The sequence below is a fragment of the Podarcis filfolensis genome (genome assembly GCF_964270895.1).
Source record: "Podarcis filfolensis genome assembly, chromosome: 7".
NCBI lineage: Eukaryota > Metazoa > Chordata > Lepidosauria > Squamata > Lacertidae > Podarcis > Podarcis filfolensis.
This window is the reverse complement of record NC_139603.1, coordinates 42,704,219-42,731,454: the sequence shown is the minus strand read 5'-3', so window position 1 is coordinate 42,731,454 and position 27,236 is coordinate 42,704,219. Positions and strand designations below refer to the sequence as shown.

The 27,236-nt window shown below is 40.7% G+C and overlaps 1 protein-coding gene across 5 annotated transcripts in view; it reads right to left on the bottom strand.

Moving 5' to 3' along the window:
• The window catches only part of PIEZO2 (piezo type mechanosensitive ion channel component 2), a 213,865-nt gene that overhangs the window by 151,169 nt on the left and 35,460 nt on the right, over window positions 1–27,236 (bottom strand). For all 5 annotated transcript variants that reach the window (XM_083622436.1, XM_083622440.1, XM_083622438.1 and 2 more), the window contains exon 2: window positions 25,236–25,331. In XM_083622436.1, coding sequence (XP_083478562.1) covers window positions 25,236–25,331 — 96 coding nt within the window. The remainder of the gene's footprint in view (window positions 1–25,235; window positions 25,332–27,236) is intronic.

Here is a 27,236-nt window from a genome sequence, read left to right as displayed (position 1 = left end):
ATCTATCTAGACTGCGTCAGACCAACACGGCTACCTACCGGAATGCTGAAACAACAAGAAATATATGACGAAATGCACTTCTTATGGAGTTTACCTATGTAAACCCAATGCCCTCATGGGCATATGCTCTTCCATGCAAAGAGCTCCAGGTTCAATCCATGCCATTTTCAGGCAGAACTGGGAAAGAACCCTGTCCAAAATGCCAAAGACTCTTTGCCAATCAGTGTAGACAATATGTAGCTTGATGGAGTTCATTTAAAGCAGCTTCCTATGTCCTTATCATCTTATGTCTAGATCTCATGGGAAAGCAAAGACCCAGATCAGTGCCTCTCCCTGCACATCTAAGGGAGAAGGCAAACATAAAGGAGGAGACATTCCCAAAGTTTTTCAGGACACAGACTACAGTATACTTTAAAAATAATTAATGTTTACACTTTGAAATGGTCCTGAACAAACAGCAGCCAAGTGAAGTTGGGCCAGAATAGAATTATGTGTCCATTGTGGCTTATACAGTGCCAAGAGACAGGCTGTGGCTTTCTTAACTCACTACAGCTTCCCAATCATCATGGAAACATGATGTTGGTTGCCATGAAGCTAAGGCACTGTGTGGGCATAGGAGTCTCAGGAGCAAGCACTGGTGAAGAACCAGAGAAGCAAGAGTTTCAGAGACTGTAACCAGGAACTCCTCTAACTTAACAGTTTTGGGCAACTGATGTAACATTAACATGAATCATGCAGGTTCTACTGAGATTAGCAATCCCAGACAAACAAAGAATGATGGATTAAGCTCTTAAAGAGCAGCAAATTTCAAAGGGATTACTGAAGTATACAATACAAAGAGAAGACTGGTATACAGAGGAAAGATCATACCATCTGTAGAGAATATTTGAAATTAGTTTATGTTCCCAAAACATGCAACTATCTGTCAATTTGTCTAGGTCAAAGGTAAAGGGACCCCTGACCATTAGGTCCAGTCGTGACCGACTCTGGGGTTGCGGTGCTCAACTTGCTGTATTGGCCGAGGGAGCTGGCGTACAGTATCCGGGTCATGTGGCCAGCATGACTAAGCCGCTTCTGGCTAACCAGAGCAGCGCACGGAAACAACATTTACCTTCCTGCCGGAGCAGTACCTATTTATCTACTTGCACTTTGATTTGCTTTCGAACTGCTAGGTTGGCAGGAGCAGGGACCAAGCAACGGGAGCTCACCCCATCGCGGGGATTCGAACTGCCAACCTTCTGATCAACAAGTCCTAGGCTCATTGGTTTAATCCACAGCGCCACCCGCGTCCCTTTTGTCTAGGTTAGGTGCATGCTTTCCTGCTTCTTGGAAGCTATGCTTTTGGTCCATCTTAGATCGTATGGACAGGCTATAATAGCTTGGAGAAGTACCAGTGAACATATTCATATAAGCACATGACAATTGGTAAATAGATTTCCAAAAGTTTAGGCATCTTACACCTAAAACAAGTATGGCAACTCATGATAAGGAGAGGAATGCAGTATCATTACACACACACATTCACCACAAATCCAAAATTCAATGTAAAAGAAAGCCCTATATGATGTAGGCGCAATAAAGCAATTAATGTCCCCCTTTAAGGCAGCCATCATTCTCTTATGTGTCCCCTGGATGAAGGAATCCTGAGAAGACAGAAGGTAAAAAAAATCCATGGATTTGCTAGACAGCAGAATAAGCACAACACAATGCCAGCCCATTGATTTACTGATCCACAATAGTGCTTTAAGCTTGGTGACCTTTTAAGGAAGCAACTAAAGATTGCCTTAAGTGAGGTCATAGTCTTATGACTGACAGCTTGGTTGTCTCAGTCACTGAACAACAAGGGTGGTTAGCACAAGCTCACCTTTGAAATAACATCCATTTCCCATTTAACAGGATATGAGGAACAGGTCATAAAATATGCAAGTCCCACAGCTCAATAGGAAAGAGAATTTTTGGGATGCAGCATTACTTTGGTCCTAAAGCAGCATCCCCTGTTAACAATATTGTTAATAAAGTAAGGCTTACTTCACTATTAATCCAAATACAAATATCCAGTAGAAGAAAAATACTGCAATGGCACAGGCCTGAATAAACACATGAGATCAAGTGTGGCAAAAATAAATAGCTGACCACAATTTTTATTTCAGTGTTTTATCTGTAGCTACATAAAAATAAGAGATTTTTTAAAGTTTACATCTTGTCTATTTATCTTTGTATTTACTTATCATTGTATTTACTTAGCGTTTTATTAAATATCTGCAGGAAAAGTAGATTAAGGTTGCAATCCTATACCTACCTACTTAGGAGGATGCCCCAGAGGGCTCAGTGAAATTTAATTATGAGGAGACATGCAAAGGATTGTGCTGCAAATTGCATTCATTTGGGCATTACATATTGATTTGTTTCATACAGATATTTATTAGCTATCTTTCCAGAATTAACAAATTTAAAAGCCATCTGATACTAATACAGTACCTACAAACATGCGAGCACACACACAATGAAGTTCCATGATTCTGAGCACACTTTCATAATGTCATGACACACACAAAAACTGTTTTCATTACAAATTAAAAAGGTAAAGGTAAAGGTCTCCTGACAGTTAAGTCCAGTCACAAACGACTCTGCGGTTGCAGCGCTCATCTTGCTTTATTGGCCGAGGGAGCCGGCGTACAGCTTCCGGGTCATGTGGCCAGCATGACTAAGCACTTCTGGCGAAACCAGAGCAGCGCACGGAAACTCCGTTTACCTTCCCGCTGGAGCGGTACCTATTTATCTACTTGCACTTTGCCGTGCTTTCGAACTGCTAGGTGGGCAGGAGCTGGGACCAAGCAAAGGGAGCTCACCTGGTCGCGGGGATTCGAACCGCCAACCTTCCGGTGGCAAGCCCTAGGCTCAGTGGTTTAGACCACACTTTGCCGTTATTTCATATCTACCTGATGCCTGGGGGAAGCACAACATAGCTGGGGTGAAATGAATCTCTAGACTTTCAAACTGTGATTTCCTAAAATGTAAGTCCATGTTCCACTAAGGAAGCCAGCACAGCAGTGCTTTACATAATTACCATGTTTTATAAATTCTTTGTGCACCTGTCAAATTATAATTGAATAATATCAACAGAAAGACTTCTCCCTTGCTGCTAACTCGGTGCTTGTTATTAGGTAAGAAACCAGGGGTAGCATAGGAGTAAGAAATGAGATATTGCTATTCATTTTGAAACGGTACCTTTTCTGGCTTGATTTCCTGAACCATGAGCCATTTCTGGGTGCTACCTTGGGAAGGCACTGGTTGTTTTAGTCACAGAAAAAAAGAGGTTCTTTAATGGGTGGTGGGGCACTTCTAGCAGGGGCCCTTGGGAAAGTAGTAAGGGCACTCTCTTTGTTGTATTACTATAGATCTTCGCTGAATAAGAGCCAGGAAAGGAAGAGTTGTTTGTTGGGTCCTCCCTGTGTGAAAGGCATGCTGGTTTCATATATACACTGAACGTTTGTGGTTACCTGGAATTGCAAAATAAAACCACCAATATCATAATGGCATTCTATAAACCTATGGTGTGGAATACTGTTTACGGTTCTGGTTGCCTCATCACAAAAAAGCTAAGATTAAGGGCAAAAAAATTATCAAGGAGATAATTTACAAGCCTGTAATATACCTTCCTTGTTCAATATGTACTTGGCTAATATGCAGTACAATTTTAAACAAACTGTGAAACAGTATTTTGAACTGTAACAGCTGCAAATTTACCAGCAGAAGTCTGCAGCAAGACACTGAGTCATAATCACTACCTTTGGTGTTTGTATTACTTTGCTTCTATCAATCCAAATGTCAAAATAAACATAGTTCACTGGAACTAAGCTGCCATTTTCAAATTATACACTGAAGAACAGAACAAGGTACACAGAATATTTGTAAAAGACTACATCCCCACCTACCTGCTAGTGAGTAATTCCTGTAGGTGTCAATGGATTTTATTCATAAGGGTACTTAGAACTGAAAGCAGTGGTTTCAGATTGAGTCCAAGTAATGTTGCTAAAGGAGTTCAAAGGTGTAGTGCAGAATGTGTCCAAGTCAATTATCTCTATCGGGGTCACTTAACATAGTAGGCAATGGTCTCCAGTACTGGTATCCAATTAGTGAGAGGCAATTCAGATGCAGTAATATTTCATCTAGCTGACTTCCACTACAGAGGTTTAAACCCCAGTTGGAAACATAGCATGTGAAAAGGCACTCCACCAATAAAGATTATAGCAGGTTGCAATGCTATCACCTGAAAAGCCTTTGGACAGCACATAATCAGAAGAAAGAATGACCTACCACAGGGGGGCCTGATTTGAGAAAATAGTGCTAAGGACATGGGTTACTATTATCTTCATTATTTGTGAACCATTGGCAGATAGCATAATCCAAAGGCAGCATTCTACAGTATCCACAGTAGCTTCAGTTTGACAATTTTCAATCCAAAGCATTCTTCTTTGGATTACTGTTTTACTATTTTTGTGACAGCTGTATCGTCCATTAAATGTTTCATTCTCAAGTCTCAAATCATGTCCTCCTCTTCAGCTCCTTCTTCATGGTTTCCTTTATTCCAACTGCCTTTACCATCAATTCAAGATCATCCCTCACTAGAAGGGAAACAAATAATATTGATAGACTTAAGCCCTCTTCAGGCATTTAGAATTTGTTGTAATGCCAGCATGTGCATTGACTCACTCCACTCCCAGCCTTGCTGAACACAACAAGGGCTGAAGGGGGCTGCAGTATAGAAGATCAAGAATATGCCAATATAACAACATTGTTCCTAATGTATGTCAGAAGTAAGAATGGAATGTTTTACATCTTGTGTTTGATAGTTTGAAAGAAAGATTTATACACAAACATAAAGTGGCCTGAAAATCTTTTTGGATTTTGTCCACTCTGTTCATGACCTCAGAAGGTGGTGGACTCTCCTTCATTGGAGGTGTTAAAATGGAGTTTGGATGGCCATCAGTCAGGAATTTTTAGCTGTGATTCCTGCACTGTGGGGGAGGGGGTTGGACTAGATGACCCTGGGCCCCTTCCAACCCTCTGATTCCATGACCCCTCCTCCCTACTTGCTGCTCCATTAACAGCGGCTGCAATACATATGACATGGGCATAGTGGGTGATATGATATCTAAATAGGTAAAATAAAGAGTAAGAGAAGATACTGCTGTATAAGAAACTCTGATAGAGTCTAAGAAATATGCAGGTTGCTTTTCAAATCACAATTCTCTGTTGAAATAATTGAGTAGATATGATCAGTGTTGGATCCAGAAAGTCAAGCATCAGTACACTAATGAACCTCAAATATTGCACCGCTCAGATTAGTATCTGTCTTCCAGTGTTGAAAGACTAGGAATACAGGCACAATCTTCTAGGAATGCTCCTCCCAGGGAGGCTCGCCTGGCACTGTCTTTGTGTATATTTAGGCCCCAGGCAAAAACATTAATCTTCTACCAGGCCTTTGCCTAATTGAACAATCAATGGACTTTTAAACTGTATAGGGAGGTGCTGTTTTTGTTTGTTACTATGATACGTATTTTTATATTGTAAACTGCCCGGTGGTCCTCAGATGAAGGGCAGTATAGAAATTTAATTAATCAATAATAACAATCGTTATAATAGGCTGCCTCCAACAAGCTGGAAGGGAAAGACCCATTCCCCAGCATCTGTCCATTTCGTGGAACCACACATTTATAATTAAATACATAAGCAACAAGTACCTTAACAATAGACTTATAAAAAAAAGGTTCCCTAGCAAACTACTGCTTTCAGTATAGAACTAAAACCAAAAACGGCTTAAGAGCCGATTCAGGCATTTTCTGGTATAGGAAGCTAGCATAGCCAATATACTATCATTATCATCTGTTTTTGTTATAAGGTGGTCTAAATTAACTTTATTTTAAAAAGTAGAGACATCACCTTGCCAACAAAGGTCCGTATAGTTAAAGCTATGGTTTTCCCAGTAGTGATGTATGGAAGTGAAAGCTGGACCATAAAGAAGGCTGATCGCCGAAGAACTGATGCTTTTGAATTATGGTGCTGGAGGAGACTCTTGAGAGTCCCATGGACTGCAAGAAGATCAAACCTATCAATTCCTTAAGGAAATCAGTCCTGAGTACTCACTGAAAGGACAGATCGTGAAGCTGAGGCTCCAGTACTTTGGCCACCTCATGATAAGAGAAGACTCCCTGGAAAACACCCTGGTGTTGGGGAAGATGGAGGGCGCAAGGAGAAGGGGACGACAGAGGACAAGATGGTTGAATAGTGTTCTCGAAGCTACCAGCATGAGTTTGACCAAACTGCGGGAGGCAGTGGAAGACAGAAGTGCCTGGCGTGCTCTGGTCCATGGGGTCACGAAGAGTCGGACACGACTAAACAACTAAACAACAACAACAACAAATTAACTTTGAAAAGAGTACAAAAATCCCCATTCTAATATTCTCATTAACAAGTGTCACAGTGCTGGCAGTGTCCAGCCAGCCCTGGCATACATATACATATACATATACATATACATATACATATACATATACATATACATATACATATTTTGTCCTTCCCCCATGCGCTTTCACATATAAAATATATGTGAGAGGTACAAGTAAAAGTGCAGGTGGCTCACTCCTCTGCTTTTCATTACAGTTGCACCTTGGTTCTTGAACAGAATGCATTCCGGGAGTCCGTTTGACCCTCGGAACTGTTCAAAAACCAAAGTGTGGCTTTTTGATTGGCTGCAGGAGCGTCCGGAAGCCGTGGAAGCCATGCCGGACATTCAGCTTCTGAAAATCGTTTGAAAACTGGAACACTCACTTCTGGGTTTCAATCATTCAGGAGCCGATTTGTTCGAGAGCCAAGGCATTTGGCTTCCAAGGTATCACTGTAATTCATCTCATTCAAATAGGTATCTTAGACATAATCTCCACACAGGGGCACCGACTTGGCCCCAGATTGTGGGTGCCCAGTGGTGCACATGACGTAAGTAATATGACATCTGACGGCACATTACATCACACGCACTCTAGCAGCTCCTTGGGAGTCTCGGAAGTTGCGTAGAAGGTCTTGTGAGGTCTCAGATGCCATGTCCAAAGCACCATGGGGCTTCAGATGTGACTTCCCTGTGAGGCCTTCAGTATTACCTCTGAAGCCCTGTGAGGCCTCCGATGCAACTTCTGGGGCCTCGTGAGGCACCGGAAGTTGCGTCAGAGGCCCAGCAGTGTGGGTGCTAAACACTCGCACAAAAAATTGTGGGTGCCCGGGCTCCCAACAGTTGGTGCAAGTGTCTCCACACAATTTGGGGAGGCTTCAGATTGGGAAGATGTGTATATAAGGTGATAGTGGGATATGAGCCATGCTTCTCGCTACAGCATATTCTCTTCCCAGGCAATACAGAATAATAAAAAATGAAGGAACACACATCTACTTTTCTGAGGCCCATTATAACTTGTAGTTCTCACCAACAGCCACACTAAAAACAAAGTCAAAGTGATGAGATATTGGGCACATAAACTTTAAGTACTTGCCCAAATATGATGGAGAAACACCCCCAAACATTATTGTGTACTTTGTTCACCCAAAGAGGTTGGGGGAACATACCCGAGTATGGCTGTCTATACTTTAGCCATGAAAAATGGGAACATGTAACTGTGTCCCCTGGCAAAATCAGCCTCTCAGGCTATACAATATCTACTTTGGCAATTCATGACTGAATGCCCCTCCCCACACACAATTTTATGAATCTTTATAATAGCAAAGGGTATTTAATTGTAACTGCTTTTAGATGTTTTTAATTGTATTTGTTTATAAAAAGTTTTAACTGTTTTAGAATGTGTTTGCTTTGTTTTATTTTTAAATTGTGTATCTGTTTGCTGCCCTGGGTTCTTTGGGGGCTAACATATTTAACAACAGTTCATTTTTAAGACACATTTATTTATTTATTTGTTACAGAAAACCTTTTCACCCCAACACTTAAATATGCACTTGAACCCATAAAACGAAGCCAAAAGTGACAAAACCAAAGCATGCTTTGCTAAAACAAAAATGCCTTAGTTATAGCAGTGTCCAAAGTAAACTTTTGACTATGCGTAACATTCTTTTACAAAATAAACTCAAGACTTTTGCCAGCAATAACCTATATACTGATGTGGTATTAAAAGAAACTTGGACGCATGAACTGGGAGACAAACTGTCAACCAACCACTAATTGGATTTTATGATGTGAGTCACAGCTTAGCAATTTCCTAGAATTTAATCACAGTGCACCCAAAAAGATCAATTAAAGAACAGCCTCAGAATTTGTTAAAGCCCTGTGTAGCATGGGGCAAAACAATGATCTCAGTAAGTTCACCAGAGAATTTTATGAATGAACAAAGAAAGGATTTTTATTGATAAAGGCAAGATTCATTTCATTCCCTTTCATTGTTTTTTGAGTAGCAACTAAGCTTTTTAAGTGAGCTATTAGACTTTGAGAATATAGTGTTTGCTGCTGTTTACTGATTTTATACAGGGATGTGAGTACTTTCTGCAGTGAGTTAGCACAAGGTATAACAATTTGGGCTACTGCTAGCTGGGAGATGGAGTACAATTTTGTATGCCAGACCTGTATTTATATACTGCACTTATACCCTCCCTTCCTCAAAGAGTCAAAAGTGGCTTACATACAAAGCCCATGTTGTCTCCCACCCACAAAACTTTCAGGATCAGAGTGACTTCACCTTAGCAACTCAAGATCATCCTGTGGGGCAAACACAGCCCATGGTTCCTAAGACTTCCCAGTGAAGTACAAGACGAGAGACGTTTATCACAAATTATGAACTTACAATTAAGCACAGTAACATCAGAATTTTACCCCTCGCCATAAAAAACACCAACATCCGAATAATGTTTATACTCTTCTGGCACAAAATACTGTCTAGGTTTTTAAAATTTGTCTTTCAGTCATACAATCTGTTTCAGGACTTGCTACACCAATTCACAGTGGTTTCAGACAGGCTCCTAAAGACTGAGCAGATGAAACCAATAGTGCGTACAAAAGTCAAGAAGGTGGTTTCTACACGTGCTGTAGAGGAAAATGAGGGGTAGATGGGTTCGTCAACCTTGGAAAATAACCAATCTAAGAGAAGGAAAACTCTGATCCTAAATTTCTGGTGTCTTGTGGGACATCTTGTGGGAGGAGGCTAAGGAGTAAACCCTACACAAATCCAGAGTAGAGTCCCTAAGACAGTTGGGTGGCGTCTTATACACTTCCTTCATGCAACTCCTGCAGTCAAACTGATGCCAAACGTATTGCTTTGCTTCCCTTTGGATTCTCTTCTCAAGAACTGCTAGTACTTTGCTATAAAATTGCATAACCGCCAGAGTTACACACACACACTAAATAATTTGATTCTAGACTCAGATCTCTTTTAATCAACTGGATTTCTAACTATAGATTCCATTCCCAACTATAAAGTCACACCCCTGCTGTGACTTAAAGGAAACACTATTCCATCTCACCCAAGACTAATTAGGTGTTTGGGACACCTGATCAAGAGACTTTCAGTGTTTTCACCCCAAAATACGTTGATGGAAATGAGGAAAGTTGGGCTGTCAGTAGCTCAATTTTGTCACACGTGCACGCACGTACTAACACAATACCTGTTCCAGTTCAGCTCCTTACCACTACTATTACCAGTGCTCTCCAGTTGCTTCTCTTCTGGATGAGGAACAGGCACTACTACCATTTGCTCATTTGCCCACTCACTCTCTTGAGCCCAATAGGATGGCAATGGAAGGCAGGCAGAGAGGAGGATCACTAGCAAGTGCTGCTGCCAATCCACTGCACCCAGGGGAGAGTGCAATTGCCAGATTGGTTTGAAAAGGAAGTAAGTGGAAAGGAATCTGGTAACAGCAATGATAGAAGGATCAGTCTCAGCCATCCAGCAGAAATTCTGTGAGGCTTCAGTAGGCTGTGTATTAAGATCAGACTGGATAAGTTTGAACAAAGTTTAATCTAAAAAATACAGTGATTGGTGCAGAGGGGGTTTAATAAAACAGTCAGTTGGTCTTCGGTATGGACACATTTACCCTGAAGGGTCAGGTTTGCAGTATGGGACTATTCATGGCTCCAGCAATGCTACAAGGCAGCTGTGACCTAGAATGCCTTTAATCAATTTCTGCTGGGTTGCCAGCTGCACTCAGTGCTGTAAGACAGACAGGGCTACTCTCATCTATGCTCTGACGACTTCTAGATTAGACGATTATTGGTTTTGCTAAAAGTTCAAGAAACTCTCACCAAAATCAGAAAAGCTAGTCGTCCAAAAATGTACCATTTAACAATCAGTTTAGCAATGAAGGCAAGGACAATTAATTCAAACATTTCTGGAAGATCCAGATTGTGAAGAACAATTACTGTTTTAGTAACTATTACCCAGAATTGACTAATGGACCTGCACCATTACAGAAACTCTTAATAACAAGCTCTGGTTTTATTTATTTTTTGCTTTGTTTTTATACTTTAACAGTGCAAAACACAAGCACTCTGATTGATTGATTGATTGATTGATTGATTATTTATTTATTTATTTATATTCAGCTCTTTCTCATAAAGGAGCCTTGTTGAAGAGTCTTATGTCAGAAAATTGCACACATACTGTGTGTATGTACTGAGATTTGGTCCAACATAGGTCTGACTCTAAATAGATATATTTGAAATCAGGACAGCCCACACAAGAAGTCTCTGTCCTCTGGGGCTTCAGGGCACAACAACCGTCTCTGTGATCAATGCAATTTCCGCATAGCTCTGAAGGAAGCAGAAGTCATGCTAGGCTGAAAAAGAAAGGACCACAGCCTTAAATGCCATTCTCCCCTACTGCCTTGGAACTGGACAGCTACCACCTCTGAGGAAGCCAATCTCAACCTTCAAAAGTATTTTGCAGCATGTAAGCAACTTCTGTTCTCATATGATTTTCAAGAGGACTCTTATTCGAGCTTCAAAGATCACCAGATTTCCCCAAACTCATTGCAAGTTATACAACTTCAACAGAAACTAAACGGCTGAAAATTGTTACACGTGTATTCAGGATTCCAAACATTCTGGAGAGTTTCTATGAGACAGGAATAATAGTGATCTATCTCACAGACCTGGCAGGTGGATGAACATGACAATTTTAAAAGCATCTTCATAATTAGAAGTGGAATATAAATGGTGAATTCCAGAGCAGATCCATGGAAATTAATCAAACCTTTCTGATGCAATACAGCATGTGACTCTTTTATCAAATATGCCTGTGAAATGCACATACACACCATTTATATGAGCAGTGCTACTTCAAAGTGCACTTACGCTTGTAGCCTACATTTTTTGGTTTTATATATCTATATCTTAAAAAGGGGGAAATTGTTCCGCATCAAGTCAAGCCTGTACAACCTGCAACTCACCAAGCAGAATGCAGCCCACCAGCTGTGTATGGCAGCCAACCAAAAGGTCTCACTAAACCTCTCAATTTTCTTGCTTCCCTGGTACACTTAAGAACAGGGTGATCACTAAGCACATGGCAGAACACAATACATGGCTGGTGGGCCTAGTTCACAAAATGCGAGCATGCACTTCAACATCCAAACTTTACGCTGCATTAAACAAAAGTTTACTCAGAGTAGACCCATTGATATTAATAGCCATCACTCACTTTGAACCATTAATTTCAGTGGGTCTGCTCTGAGTGAAATTTAGTTGAATACAACAAAACCTATTATTTAATTTAGCCTTGAGCATGTAACAATTTGTGGTATTAATTAGGGTTAGGGGGCATTCTATTCTGCAGACAACTTTCAATCCAGCCTTAGTTTTCCTCCTCAATGTGATTTAAAAGAAGCAAATTAACTAGAATATCCAAATTTCATCTGAATGCTGTATCTCCCTAAATACCTGGGGGGAATGGAGGGGAGTGCTTAAAATCAAATGCCTAGTGTTGCACCATGGTCAAATAAATACAGTACAGCTTTCATTCATTAGTGTTCCCTTCTGAACTAACTAAGAGAGGTTCACGGCAAAAACTAAATAGGCTGGGAATTTTCACTAGGGTATAATGTCTGAACCATTTCAGAGAGTGAGAGGAGCAGTTTCTCATCTGAGAAATATAAAGATGTGACCACAGCCATTTTCTTCATTGCCCACTTCAGATGTAGAACAAGATCAATGTTGTTTGCAACAAAGTATGGGAGAGGTGAGCCTTCAAGCAAGAGAAATAAGCTGTGAATAAATATAGTCTATTTATTTATTTAAGAGGAAGGAAGTTTACCACAGCAGACAAATTTCAACTAGCACCAACTAGACAGTCTTCTAACAGTGAAGAGATTTATGGCACTGAAAGCAGTGCGACAACAAATGGTGGCATTGTCACAGTTCAGCTTGCTTGCCAATAGTGTACTGAGCCCTTTTAAAGAGCTCCTTCAGACATGTTCCTGGCTAGGTACAGTACTGTCTACATGGTCAATCCAGACACTCTTGCATATTCTTCAGCAAGGCCATATTAACAGCCAGATAATGGGAAACGGCTGCAACTACTTTTTTGAAAGAACTAAAAACCTGGCAAAGTTTACAGTGGAATGCATCTTGCCTTTATGTTGAGTGTAATAACAAAAATATATACCTAATGATGTAGTGGATCACCCTCCCCGCTTTTTATGATGACATAATAAAACACAATTGTTTAAACTATAGTACTATTTAAAGGGGAGGCCCAACAAAGTGTTCTAATGAAAAACAGATGTACGTAGTTCTGCGTCTGCTACCATTTTATTTTTCAATATATAAAAATGCCAACAAGCCACATTAACTTCCCCCTTTGCTCACCCTTGAGTATGCTACCATCCCCAGCACACAATCCAGACTCCTTCCAACACAGCACAATTAACTGAAATGCAAATGATAGTCTTCCTTTTCTTTGCTTTTTTAGATAAATGAAATACAAAGAGCCCTTCATGTGTTATCAGTACGATCTAAGCTGCTGCACAGCTACTGGGGACATAACTAGTTGCTGTGTACTATCAATCTTTCCCTGTAAAAATAAAACAGAAAATGCTTCTCATCATACACATAGAGATGATGGTCTTATTGCTGATAGCGTAGGTTAGCATCTGTAGTGATATCACACACAATCTACTGTGTATTGGCAGTGGCAGCCCCTGCCAAAGCCTAGCTTACTGGGGTTGCGTGACAGGGGAGGATAAGGTGCCCATGGGCTGCTGTTCCATAGGATTCCAAAGCCCAAGGCAGCTGCTTCAGTCTACCTCATTGAGCATGTCAGCTCTGTGTAATGGACCCATATGATGACACATTGCATCTTGTAAAATCACTGGGAAAAGATGGATGGAAAGCTTAAACCTTCCCTGAAAACTGTTCACAGTTTCCTAAAAAGGTCCACATCCGTTTTTAAGAATCACTGCTATAAAAGCATACATTCATTTAAAGTATTTTTTCATACCCATTTTTGAAAAGTGTTGTTTTTCAAAACTACCATATTGCTACCACTCAGGTATGGAACACCTCAATTGTGAAGAACACACACCTCTGAACACGAACCATTCCCACACCACTGAGTAACAACTCTACACAAACATACACAGAATGGACTGAGGCTTATCTGAGAGGCTTTCAGGCAGACTTGAGCTTTGCCAACTCTTATTTAAATAATAATAATTACCCAAATATTTGAGGTACTACTATGAAAGCAATTAAGAAGGCCGGGGTGACTTCACTGCCTCATCTCCATCTTGTTTTTCTGTAAGATATAAACTTACAGGGGAAACTGACTTTTGTGCTGCCTAAAAGCGGAACCTGTGATAAAAAAATGGGCTGAATGTGAAGTGAATTGCCCCTGGTGGTAATTTTTATTCCACTGTTGGTTTGCAATTTGAGAGTACCGTATTTTTCGCACCATAGGACGCACCGGACAATAGGACGCACCTTGTTTTAGAGGGGGGAGAACAAGGGAAAAAAATTATTCCGCTCTCTGCCCAGCGCCCCTTCAGCGAAGTGGCAGGAGGCGCTGCGCAGAGAGTGGGAGAATTTTCCCCCTCTTGTTTTCCCGCTCTAAAACAAGGTGCCGTTTAAGGTGCGTTCAGGCAGCTACCTTGGAAGCCTGGAGAGCGAGAGGGGTCGGTGCGCACCGACCCCTCTTGCTCTCCAGGCTTCAGGTTCCTTTCGACCTGCGCTTTGGGGCTGGCGGGGGGAAGCCCACCACCAGCCCCAAAGAGCAGGTCAGGGAGCAGCGGAAAGGCGCAGCGGTGAGGCTGCTGCCATAGTCACGTGTCACTTCTCCAGCTGGGAGAGGGTCGCGGGGGGGCTGCTTTAGCCCCGCGCGCGCTCTCCCGGGTGGAGAGGTGACGCGCGCCTATGGAGGCTCCTGCCATAGGCGCGCGTCACCTCTCCAGCCGGGAGAGGGTCACGGGGGGCTGCTTTAGCCCCGCGCGCGCTCTCCCGGGTGGAGAGGTGACGCACGCCTATGGAGGCTCCTGCCATAGCCGCACGTCACCTCTCCAGCCGGGAGAGGGTCGCAGGGCTATGGCGTCTTCGCTCCATAGGACGCACACACATTTCCCCTTCATTTTTGAAGGGGAAAAAGTGCGTCCTATAGAGCGAAAAATACGGTATGTGAATTAAAGATTCAGGGTGAAGCAAACTTTTGAAGATCTGCCCTTAAATCAATTACTTCAGCAACTGGGATTTATCTGGAAGAAAATTATATTCTGCAGTCTTTGCTCACCATTCCACTCTATTCCACATCACCACCATAAAGATAGATAGATATTTAATTTGACAGAATGTTTGAAGAGGAATGGCTTTATTTTGTGGGTGGAAACAACATAGTTTGACAACAGATTGATTTCTTCCTCTCTCACCATGTTCATAGATATTATTTGTTCTACTGGGTGGCTAGATCTATTTTTGTGACTTTTCTTCTTTGATCACTGAAAGGTGAAACAGGCAACACTGTAAATGTGAGCTCACTAGGGTAGGGAAAGCCAGTGTGGTGCCCTCCAGGTGTTGTGTACTACAACTCTCATCATCCCTGGTTGTTGGTCATAACAGCTGGAGGTGATGAAATTTGTAGTCCAACACATCTGGAGATTGCCACATTGGCTACTCCTGCAATAGAACATATTCACACACACTCAGCCTAGAGGACTTTTAGGAACAACGTTTTACAGGAAGGGATACTTTCCTTTGATCATATTGAGATGAATAACAGTATGTTTTACTGCTTATTACCTTTATAATATTAGTGAAATAGCAGTTTCAAATACTAATATTAAAATACAGAACTCAGAGTATTTAAACTCTTTAAATCAGCCAGATCTGTAGTTTTCATATGTGAGAAGTGTTGCAAGTAAATAGGAAGACGGGGAAATTCATGCACGCAAATGAGAAATCCAGGTGCAATGGAAAATAAGAGGAGAAACAGCTGTTTGTAGAAGAACAAAATGGCACAGGAAGGAAGAGAAAAAGTGAAGAGCAACGAAGTACAGTTTTAACATTAAGTAGCCCAGGGAAATCATCACCTTCCAAAATCTACATCAGACTGGAGGAAAAAGAAATAACTTAAGGAAGAATTAAATTAAGTGAACTGTATAAAGCCTAGTTACCTGAATAAACTAGTGAGTGATGGGAATAAAAATAGTGCAAAGGCTAAACAGAAGCATGCAGAAAAGCACAGGAAGTCAGGAAGGAGGAAAGCAGTGTTTCCTCCCTCATTTATTTTATAGCAAGTTTGCTTTGTGAACCTTTGACTGTGATTCACCACTGAGGTATGGCAACTTCAGAAATAACAATAACAAATAACCCCACTTCCTGTTCCCTTTGAGACAGACAGAATGTGTGTGCTCATGTGTTTATAAAAGCACACACATGTATGGGAAGACTTCACAATAACTGTTTTCACACGAGTATCTCTGACACAGTCTGCAGAATAAACCAAGAACCAAATCACAGTTCGTCACACAAGCAGTGAGATAATAGTGACTGTAATATTAATTTGGATGCAATAAACACAGGTTCAAACCTTAGCTAAAAAGTTTACTAGGTTACCCTAGGCAAGTCACTAACTTCCAGTGTAATCCTATCCACAGGATTAAAGGTAAAGGGACCCCTGACCATTACGTCCAGTTGTGACCGACTCTGGGATTGCGGTGCTTATCTCGCTTTATTGGCCGAGGGAGCCGGCGTACAGCTTCCAGGTCATGTGGCCAGGATGAATGAGCTGCTTCTGGCGAACCACAGCAGCGCATGGAAACACCGTTTACCTTCCCACCGGAGCAGTACCTATTTATCTACTTGCACTTTGATGTGCTTTTGAACTGCTAGGTTGGCAGAAGCGGGGACCGAGCAATGGGAGCTCACCCCATCGCAGGAATTTGAACCGCCAACCTTCTGATCGGTAAGTCCTAGGCTCTGTGGTTTAACCCACAGCACCACCCACGTCCCTATCCACAGGATTGTTATTAGGTTAAAATAGCTTTGAGCTTCTGCAAAGAAAGTATGTAAAAACACTGGCAGTGTATCTAGGAACAGGCATGTGCAGGGGGTGGAGAGTAGGGTATTCTTGCCTTGGAGGGTTAAGGTGGCTGGGGCCCCCTGCCAGGAACCAGCTGCTTTTTTTGTTTCAGTTTATAACTTAATTCCAACTAGACTCCCACCCTGTACCTCAGACAAGCTCTGCAAGGGCTTGCCTAGGATTGGGCAGGTAATTGGGTACAATTCAACTTTGGCTAGAGAGCTACTTTGAATATACAGTGGTACCTCAGGTTACAAACACCTCGGGTTACAAACGCTTTGGGTTACAGACTCCGCTAACCCGAAAGTAGTACCTCTGGTTTAGAACCTTACCTCAGGATAAGAACAGAAATCGTGCACAGGTGGCGTGGCGGCAGCGGGAGGCCCTATTAGCTAAAGTGGTACCTCAGAATGGTTTCAGGTTAAGAACAGACCTCCAGAACGAATTAGGTACCACTGTAGTAAGAATGCTCATTTTCCACCCAAAATGTGGCACTACAGAAGACATTGAAAATACCAAGTCAGATGCACAAAAGTCCAGATCTAGTAGTATTCACTAGACAATCTGGTACAATGGGCTGAAACTGGATTTTGAATCCCTTCCCCTTGAAGGGATATTAGGAACCAGAAAGCTTGGGTGGCGCATATTCCTTCTATGAAAAAAACTAAAATTGCTGCTGCCTGTGACTTCCTGTTAAGTGTGGATGCCAAGTTACTACGGTAACTAATGAGTGATATCTGGCCCACAGCTTTCTAGAGAAATGAAAGCTGTCCCTCAACACTGATGAGCATTGCCCAGATGGATTATCTGAAAGTACAGTTAGCCAGTATAAAACATTAAAAGAAAATAGTACTGTATTAAAATTCTGAGCTAGAAGATTAAGGATGGCTGTCAAACATTAGTAGTGTTTTGCTTACAGAGAATTGCGGTGTTTAGGACTTCCGGAGGCGGCGCGACCGGTAATGGCTGCCCTCTCCGAGTAAGGAGAAGGGAGCTCCGCTGTAAACGGGTCGTCCGCTACGGCGAAGCGGAGACCCATTCAGGAAAACCACAGGTGGCAGAAGCCTGTGGTCTCGGGACCCGGCGGGCGCCAGAAGCAGCCCCCAAAACGCTGAAGGGACCCCGTAAGGGGCTCCGGATCGCGGAGGGAGTAGCGGCGCTGTGGGTCGTTGCGCAAACAGCGAAGTGAAGCCGCGTTGCTGTTGCCGGTCAGCGCTGTCCTTTCTTCCTGCAACTTTTCTGAACTTTGGAAACTACAACCCGTGAGTAAATTTGGACATTGAAAACTTTCTGAAACTTTTGTCAACTTTCTGAAACTTTTTGAGAACTTTATGAAACTTTTAAAACTTTTTTAAAAAAGTTGAAATCTGGCTGAAAACGGAGTGAGGATAAGCAGGAAGCCCATCTCCCGCTATACTGAACTTTAAGCAAAGAGCAGGAGGAGTGGAGACAAAAAGTTATGCGTTAACTAAATGCTGGCACCCTGTTAAAGCAGTTTTCTGAGTGAAAGACTTTGAGCTATTGACTTTTGCTGGTCATATTCGGGGTGCATTGATATCCTTCTTCTGTGGCACCAGTGGATTATAAAATAAATAAGAATCTCTGGTGCTGGAGCTGCCTGGATGAGCACCAGTTTGCAACTTTGGATACATTGAATTCAGGTTTTGAAACATTCTGAGTTGGAACTGGATACTTTGAAACTGTTGCAGTCAAGGCACTGTAAGAAACACTGTTTCGCTTTAAGTTTTACTCTGCTAAAAATAATACATTGTGGAGGCGATGGACATGGATTTAAATTTATAAGTTTAACTTGGATTTGATCTTTTCCCTGAAGACGTATTAAGCTCCCTCTAGAGGATTTTGGACTTACAGCAGTGACTTTGTTTTACTTTCCCTTTCCCGGCCTCTGTTTGACTATTGTATCTGGGACTCTGCTTTCTCATGGGAACAACTTGGATTGACCTTGGATTACAGATAACTTTGGAATGAGTGGCGCAAGGAGAAGAGGAAGGACTAAACAAACAACTCTAACTTTATCTGCAGCCTCACAGCGTAGATCTTCTGTGCCGGCCTTGCCTTCCACTTTGCCTCCAGACATAGAGGCGGCCTCCCTAATACAGGCAGGGGAGGGTGAGACAGAGGAGCTGCACCTGGGAGATATGGCTTCAGGGACAAGTAGCTCTGTCTTGGAGAAAATTTTGGAGAAACTGGAGGCTCTGGACAAGAAGGCTGATTTGCATACAGCTAAAATTGAACAGAACACAGAAAGCTTGAATAAGCTGACTGGACAAGTTGCACAGAATGCCCAGTCTATTGGAGAATTAAAGGAGGCTGTAGGTGAAAATCGTAAACTGGCTGAAGATACTAGTCAAAGATTGGAAGAACTTGAGAAAGAAGTAAGACCACTCAGCAAACAAGTTGGAGAACATCAGATTTACTTTTTGATGACAGAACTGCGAAACAGGGAGACCAACTTGAGGATACGGTCAATACCAGAGGTGGAAGAAGATAATTTTATTGAATTTCTAACTAAGGAATTTGCCAAGTTTTGGAAGTTAGAGGAAAAAGACTTTAAAATTGTATCTGCTTTCAGGCTTGGCAGAGTCAGAAGGACAGAGAAGCCCAGAGATTGTTTGATAACACTGAGATCAAAGGAGGAAAGGGACAAGATTTTGGGCCTGCACTACGAAAAGTCACTAGACATTTTGGGCAAGAGAATTGAAATCTACAAGGACATTCCTAAGCAGTTGCTGGACCTTAGATCTAACTACACGGAATTGGCAAGACTGTTGAGAAGCAACGCAATTATCTTCAGGTGGGAGTTTCCACAAGGATTATCCTTTACCTACAGAGGGAGAAAGATCAAAATCAAAACAATGGAAGATAGAGACAAGTTTTTGGGAGCACACGGAGAAGACCTCCACAAAGGACTTGGATTGCCAGCGCCAGAACTTCCAGAGGAGCCCGCCCCCTCGGATCCTCAAGGACCGGAGAACAAGGTACCACCCCAGAAAGAATAACCAGACCTATCCAGGATGTCTCTGCAGCTTTTGAGCTGGAACATAAATGGCTGTAACAGTCCCGAAAAAAGGTCTAAAATTTTTCATACTTTAAAAAAGGAACAATTGGACATTATATGCTTACAAGAAACACATGTGATTAGGCTCCATAGAAAGGTGTTAATAAATAAAAGGCTTGGTCAAGAATTTATATCATCGGATACAGTTAAAAAGAGAGGTGTAGTGATCTATGCAAAAGAGAGCCTTTCACCAAAATTTCTCTTTAAAGATGAAAGTGGAAGAATCCTCGCAATAGAAGTACAGTATCAAGGAGAAAAAATTTTGATATTAGGAATTTATGCTCCAAATGAAGGAAAATCGGATTTTTATAAGAAGTTGCACGAGACCATGCTGGATTATCTGGATTACAACAACGTCATCATGATGGGGGACATGAACGGGGTCGTATCAACAAATATGGATAAGTCACAGAACCAGAACATTACTAAAGAGGGAAGACTACCTAAGACCTTTTTTGAAATGACTGACAATATGGACTGGGTTGACATCTGGAGAGTTAGAAACCCCCTGGGAAGAGAAGGAACATTCTTTTCTGAAGCTCAACTGACTTGGACACGAATCGACCAAATATGGATAACTAGAAGTCTGGCACCTAAGGTGAGGAAGGTGGAAATCTGCCCCAAAACATGCTCCGACCATAACGCCTTGAGAATGGATATGACATTGATCCCAATCGGCTCCTTTAGATGGAAGATGAATGATGGCCTGTTTAGAGACCAAAGAATTGTAAAGAAGGCTCAAAAAACCTTAAAGGATTATTTTGAGATTAATTTGAACACTACGGTGGAAAAAAGAACTATCTGGGATGCAAGTAAAGCTGTGATGAGAGGGTTCTTGATTCAACAGAATTCCTTAAAGAAAAGACTGCAAAATGAAAAGAAAGATAAAATTCTGGAAAGTATCAAAGAGTTGGAGAAGAAGTTAAGATCTAACCCGAAGTCCCAACCGATTCTGAGAGAAATTAAACTTTATCAGGCGCAATATTCCAAGCTGATAAATCAGGAAATAGAATGGAAGATTAAAACAATGAAACAAAAAACTTTTGAATCGGCAAATAAATGTGGGAAACTGCTAGCTTGGCAGTTGAAAAGGAGACAAAGATTAAATACAGTAACAAACTTAGAGGTTGAAGGAAGGAACATTCAGAACCCGGGAGAGATTAGAAAGTGCTTCCAGAGGTATTTTAAAAAGTTATATACTCAAGGGCCACAAGATGAAATAGAGATTACACAATTTTTGGAGAGAAATGGATTAGCAAAGCTGTCAGAAGAAAATAGAACAATTTTAAATGGCAAAATAACACGACAAGAGATTGAACAGGCCATCCTGAGTCTGAAACAGGGCAAATCACCAGGGCCAGATGGACTGACCTCTAACTACTATAAGACATTGAAGGATTATTTGATACAACCTTTGTTGGAGGTCAGTAACGAAATAATGGAGGGGAAGAAGGCGCCTGAATCGTGGAAAGAAGCATTTATCACATTGATTCCAAAGTCAGAAACTGAAAAGACACAACTCAAGAATTACCGTCCCATCTCCCTTTTAAATGTGGATTACAAAATATTTGCAGATGTTTTGGCACGAAGATTTAAGAAAGTTTTAAGTGAGATAATCCATAAAGACCAGGCAGGCTTTCTCCCGGGCAGACATATGTTTACTAACACAAGGAACATCATAGACATATTGGAACTTTTACAAACAAACATAAACACTAAAGCAGTTTTAATTTTTATAGACGCGGAGAAAGCCTTTGACAACATATCTTGGAAATTTATGAAGGGGAATTTAAAAGAAATGGGAGTGGGACGGGGGTTTGAGAACGGGATTGAGGCAATATATTCAGAACAAAAGGCTAAACTGATAGTTAACAATGTGGTTACAGAAGAGTTTAAAATTGAAAAAGGTACACGACAAGGCTGCCCGATTTCCCCATTACTGTTTATTTCGGTTCTGGAAGTGCTCCTGAATATGATTAGGGGGGACCGGTTGGTGGAAGGGATTCAGGTCGGAGCGAAACAATATAAACTTAAAGCTTTTGCAGATGACCTAGTTTTGACATTACAGGAGCCGGAGTCTAGTTTGAAAAGAGTACTACAACTGATTCAAAACTTCGGTCGAGTGGCAGGATTTAAGTTAAATAAGCAAAAAACTAAAGTTTTGGGGAAAAACGTGACAGATATTGAGTTGGAACAGCTTCAGAAAGAGACAGAACTAAATGTGGTTAAAAAAGTTAAATACCTAGGGGTAAACATAACAGCAAAAAATCTGAGTTTATTTAAAGATAATTATGAAAAATGTTGGTCAGAGATTAAGAGAGACTTGGATAGTTGGTCAAGACTAAAACTTTCTTTGTTAGGCCGAATAGCTGCCATCAAGATGAATGTATTGCCAAAAATGTTATTTTTGTTTCAGACACTGCAGATTGTAGACAAGACAGAGTGTTTCCGGAAGTGGCAGAAAGATATTTCTAAATTTGTCTGGCAGGGCAAAAAGCCCAGAATCAAATTTAAAATATTAACAGATGCGAAAGAAAGAGGGGGCTTTGCCCTGCCAGATTTAAAGTTGTATTATGAAGCTGCAGCTTTCTGCTGGTTAAAAGATTGGTTACTTCTTGAAGATACGGATGTCTTGGATTTGGAAGGTTTTAATAATGCGTTTGGATGGCATGCATATTTATGGTATGATAAAGCTAAGATAAATAAGGCCTTCAAGAACCATATTGTCAGAAAATCAGTTTTTAATGTCTGGACAAAATATAAAGACTTACTGGAGAATAAAACTCCGAGGTGGCTGTCACCCCTGGAGGCTAAGGCTCGGAAAAGAGCCAATATGGAGGCCAACTGGCCAAAATATTGGGAGATAATAGAAAAGGATGGTGACAACTGGAAATTGCAGAGTTTAGAAAAGATGAGAGACAAAGTGCGAGACTGGTTACACTATGCTCAGATTAAAGAAGTGTTTAAAAATGACAAAAAGTTAGGATTCCAAGTGGAAAAGTCAAAGTTAGAAACTGAACTGTTAGAACCTAAGACTAAGGTACTTTCAAGAATGTATAACTTGCTGCTGAAATGGAACACACATGACGAAATGGTAAAATCAACAATGATAAAATGGGCGCAGGATATTGGGTATAATATTATGTTTGAAGATTGGGAAAGGTTGTGGACCTCTGGGCTGAACTTCACTGCATGTAATGCGTTGAAGGAAAATGTGATGAAAATGATGTATAGATGGTACATGACCCCTGTTAAACTGGCTAAAATATACCATTCGTCTGATAGCAAATGTTGGAAATGTAAGGAAAATGAAGGAACATTTTTTCACCTCTGGTGGACCTGCCCTAGAGTGAAGGCCTTTTGGGAGAAGATATATAATGAATTAAAAAAGGTGTTTAAATACACCTTTACTAAGAAACCAGAGGCCTTTCTCCTGGGTATTGTCGGCCAGAGTGTGTTAAAAAAGGACAGAACATTCTTTTTGTACGCAACAACAGCAGCAAGAATATTAATTGCCAAGAATTGGAAAACTCAGGAGCTACCCACTGTGGAAGAATGGCAGATGCAACTGATGGACTATATGCAATTAGCCGAGATGACCGGCAGAATTCGAGACCAGGGAGAAGAAAGGATGGAAGAAGACTGGAGGAAATTTAAGATTTATTTACAAAAATATTGTAATTTGGCTGAGTGTTGAATTGGATGCCAGTGCAGACAATTGTCTACCATTAAATTAGATTTAAGGCTGAATTATATGTCAAACCAAATTAAGATTATTAATTAAGATGAGTTAAATGATAATTTGTTTGAAATTAATTTAATAATGATGTAAGTGTATGCGGGAGGTGTGGGGGAGTCCCATGTAACAATTGAGAGATGTTAAATGGACAATGATAAGTTGTGCTTATCTAATATATGCTTTATTTGAAAACTTCAATAAATATATTATAAAAAAAAAAAAGAGAATTGCGGTGTTTAGGATGTCAATCATCCTTCCTGCACAGAAAGGGCCAGAAAAGAAATCACATAAAATGAAGATCATAAAAAGATTTTGAATCAGAAAACTGCACCCATATTCCCCTTAAGGTGCTCAATCTAGCCACTCATCTGTCATATTTACCATTTTAAGAGACACTTTAGCCCACATCTAGACATTTACTGTTGGATTTTTGTTTTGTTTTTTGCTCCGTTCTTATAATTTTTCTGTAATAAAAAGTGTCTGACAGATTTAGCAACATTGTGAATTTCTAACAGATAGAAGCTTTCATTTTTCACTTCTGTATTTTACTTGCAAAAGCTCACCAGGAACTAAGTCCACACATTTATTATAGGAACTTTTCAAAGCACACAAAGAATAATACACTGTTTCCTCCTTCACATCGGTCTTCTTAAATATATTGTCAAAAAAGGAGAAGTATAGGTTTCCCCCATGATGGACTGCATGATCCTACTCTATATCTTTCAAGGCTGAATTTTCTTGCTGCTGTTTCCGAGTTTGGCAGTGTGGGGAGTGCTCTAGGACAGGGCCTGTCCCACAAAGGTTATTAAAAGAAATTGAGCAAATCTTCACTACTATAGTAGACTGTGTGCAAACACATACAGTGTGCTACAGTGTGTCAGCTTCCAATACTTTCTCAAAGAGTGCATGTGAGTTAAACAAAGACCTTAATTGTTTATTTGTTTAATCCAGTGTTATGCTGGCAGACAATTACAGTGGTACTTCGGGTTACATACGCTTCAGGTTACAGATTCCGCTAACCCAGAAATAGTGCTTCAGGTTAAGAACTTTGCTTCAGGATGAGAACAGAAATTGTGCTCCGGCGGCACAGCAGCAGCAGGAGGCCCCATTAGCTAAGGTGGTGCTTCAGGTTAAGAACAGTTTCAGGTTAAGAACGGACCTCCAGAACGAATTAAGTACTTAACCCGAGGACTACTGTTTTATTTTCTACCTTAGACATGAACATGCAGAGTTAAGCCAATGGGGGGTTTAAAAAGTACAAGAACTACAGTAATTAAGTTTTAGAAACAGCATTTGTACCTTGATTCTTAGTGAAAGGCAGCGCACACAACATAAAGTGTGGAAAAGGAAACGGGGGGTATAATTCAATGTCATGTATTTCAGCCTGCCAGATGGAACTGTCCCCGGCTCCCTGCACAGTTCTGAGGGTTCTCTCAGCCTCCCACCTACAACCCAATTTCAGAGGTGTGGAAGGAGGAGAAGGGAAAACTTCATTGCACGAACAGAAGTCATTTACTCAAGGCTACTGCTGATGAGTCTTGTCCAGTGAATCCTGCCCTTTAGTTCAAAAATACATGAATAGTTTGCTTATTCAATAGAAATTAAAGGCAAAAAGTGACATTTAAATAAGTCTTGTTCATTCATTTCAATGGATATACTATGAGAAAACTTAATTGAATACCATCCAAAGAAACTGGATTAATCAAACTGTAATTACTTACTGAAGTGTTTGGTTTGTACATAGTTTCATTTCACTCTCAGATATATAGCCCACTATTTTTAAAAAAGGGTTTCTGTAGCAACTTAATTTTTCACATCAGTTGCATCTATCTGTACCTTTTTTAAAAGCCAGAAACAGGCTTACCTTGCATTGTTGTTTTTGTAGGTTCCGAAAAAAGAGGAATGAGTAGCAGGTAGATGAGGTAGACAAATGAGAGTCCATTGTAGCGGAACGCACATGCTGTAGAGAGAAAGAGAGAAATGCAGGGGGGAAAGTGGATTAATGCTAATATTTCAGGGAAATGATTGCACATTCAGCTGACCAGTGTATTGACATACATTGCATTTCCATTACATTAATTTGACCTACATTGAAATGCATTTTTCTTTTATTGTATTTTATGCTTGAGCTCTTACATTTTGTAAATTTATTAGACAGTCTTAATACAGAAGTGATTAATAAACTAACTTATTATCATTACCATCCACAGTGTAGGGTTATCAAGCTGACTGCAGCAAAAGGAAAAGAAAAAGACAATATATCTGCACACAGATTATGCCTTTTAAAATGAGAATATAACAAAATCCACAAACAACCAATTAAAAACACAGGTAATTTTGACTTGGAACTCATCTCTCATTTAATAATTAATGGCTAGAGCACGGGTAGGCAAACTAAGGCCCGGGGGCCAGATCTGGCCCAATCGCCTTCTAAATCCGGCCCACAGACAGTCCGGGAATCAGCGTGCTTTTACATGAGTAGAATGTGTCCTTTTATTTAAAATGCATCTCTGGGTTATTTGTGCGGCATAGGAATTTGTTCATTCTTTTTTCTTCAAAATATAGTCCGGCCCCCCACAAGGTCTGAGGGACAGTGGACCGGCCCCCTGCTGAAAAAGTTTGCTGGCCCCTGGGCTAGAGCAAGAAGCTGACTGTATTTTCTGTGATCGTAGGGTTGGAATTTGCTATTAATATTTGCTATAAGAAAATTCATCTGAGTTCCCCATGTGTAGACAAAATACTGGGAAGATAACATTTTGATTAAGCGGTTTTTGCAAGGACAAACTTTCAAGTGCCAAGGCAGCCCTGTAAATTGACCTTCCATAATTTCTAATGACGAAACATTTACACTAACCATTGAAGATACTCTTCTGTGTCTAGGAACATTCAATTATGCTCAATACCTAGCAGGTCAATAATTAATGCTAGGTTGTAGTCCAAAGAACAGAAGTGACCAAACCATAAGCAAGGATGGCATTATGATTTGGAGAAAATATATAACTTCACATTGAGCTTCTATCATGAATTTATTGTATGAATTCAGAAGAGTTGTTATTAAGCCCTGTGGCTTATTAGAGAAATTGGAAAACTGAATCACCCACCAAGATAATTAAATAAAGCTTTCTCCTAAAGTGATTTGTGCCTCAAAATGCATTTAACACATTATTAGTACTCAAAGCTTTTAATCTAAAGGCCGTATGCACAACAGGATCATCCTTTTATCTCTCTACTGACTGCAGTGCTCAGTACTGCTACTGTAGAAACTTTTCATCAAGCGGGCGTGATGGGGTTACAACTGGAAAGGAGAAATCCAAAACAAGTTTCTTTCATGTGCAAAAAACCTCTGCACATGCAAGGTCTTGGGATTGAAGCCAAAGTTTTAGCTGTAGTCAAAAGTTGTGCAAATACTCACACAAAAAAATCATGCAAACATATGAACACAAATCAGGCTTTATCAATTTTCATTTTCTTTTTCTACATGTTGGAAAGCAACATTCATTTAATCAAAACACACACACAGCTTAACCCACATAGAATTATGTAAGTAGATCCCAGTATACTAGTGCTTCTCCTGTAGCAGCAATTCTAAGTCAACCTTTTCTTCACAAACAAGAAATAAGTTAATTGTACAGTGGGGCAAAACAGCAGACAGTTCAAAGTTTTAATTTTTTATGGTCGGTATTGCGCAAAAATAATATACATAAAGCCACAGAACTTTTTTTTTTCATTGTCATTATTGTATTTTCCCTTTAAGAATATTGGTCAGTGAGACACTGAATCAAGCAGAAGTTTCAGTATATCAATAAATATGTGTCTCTGGGCTGTTCTGTATGGCAAAAATATGAAAAAAAAAATTAAGAGAAGG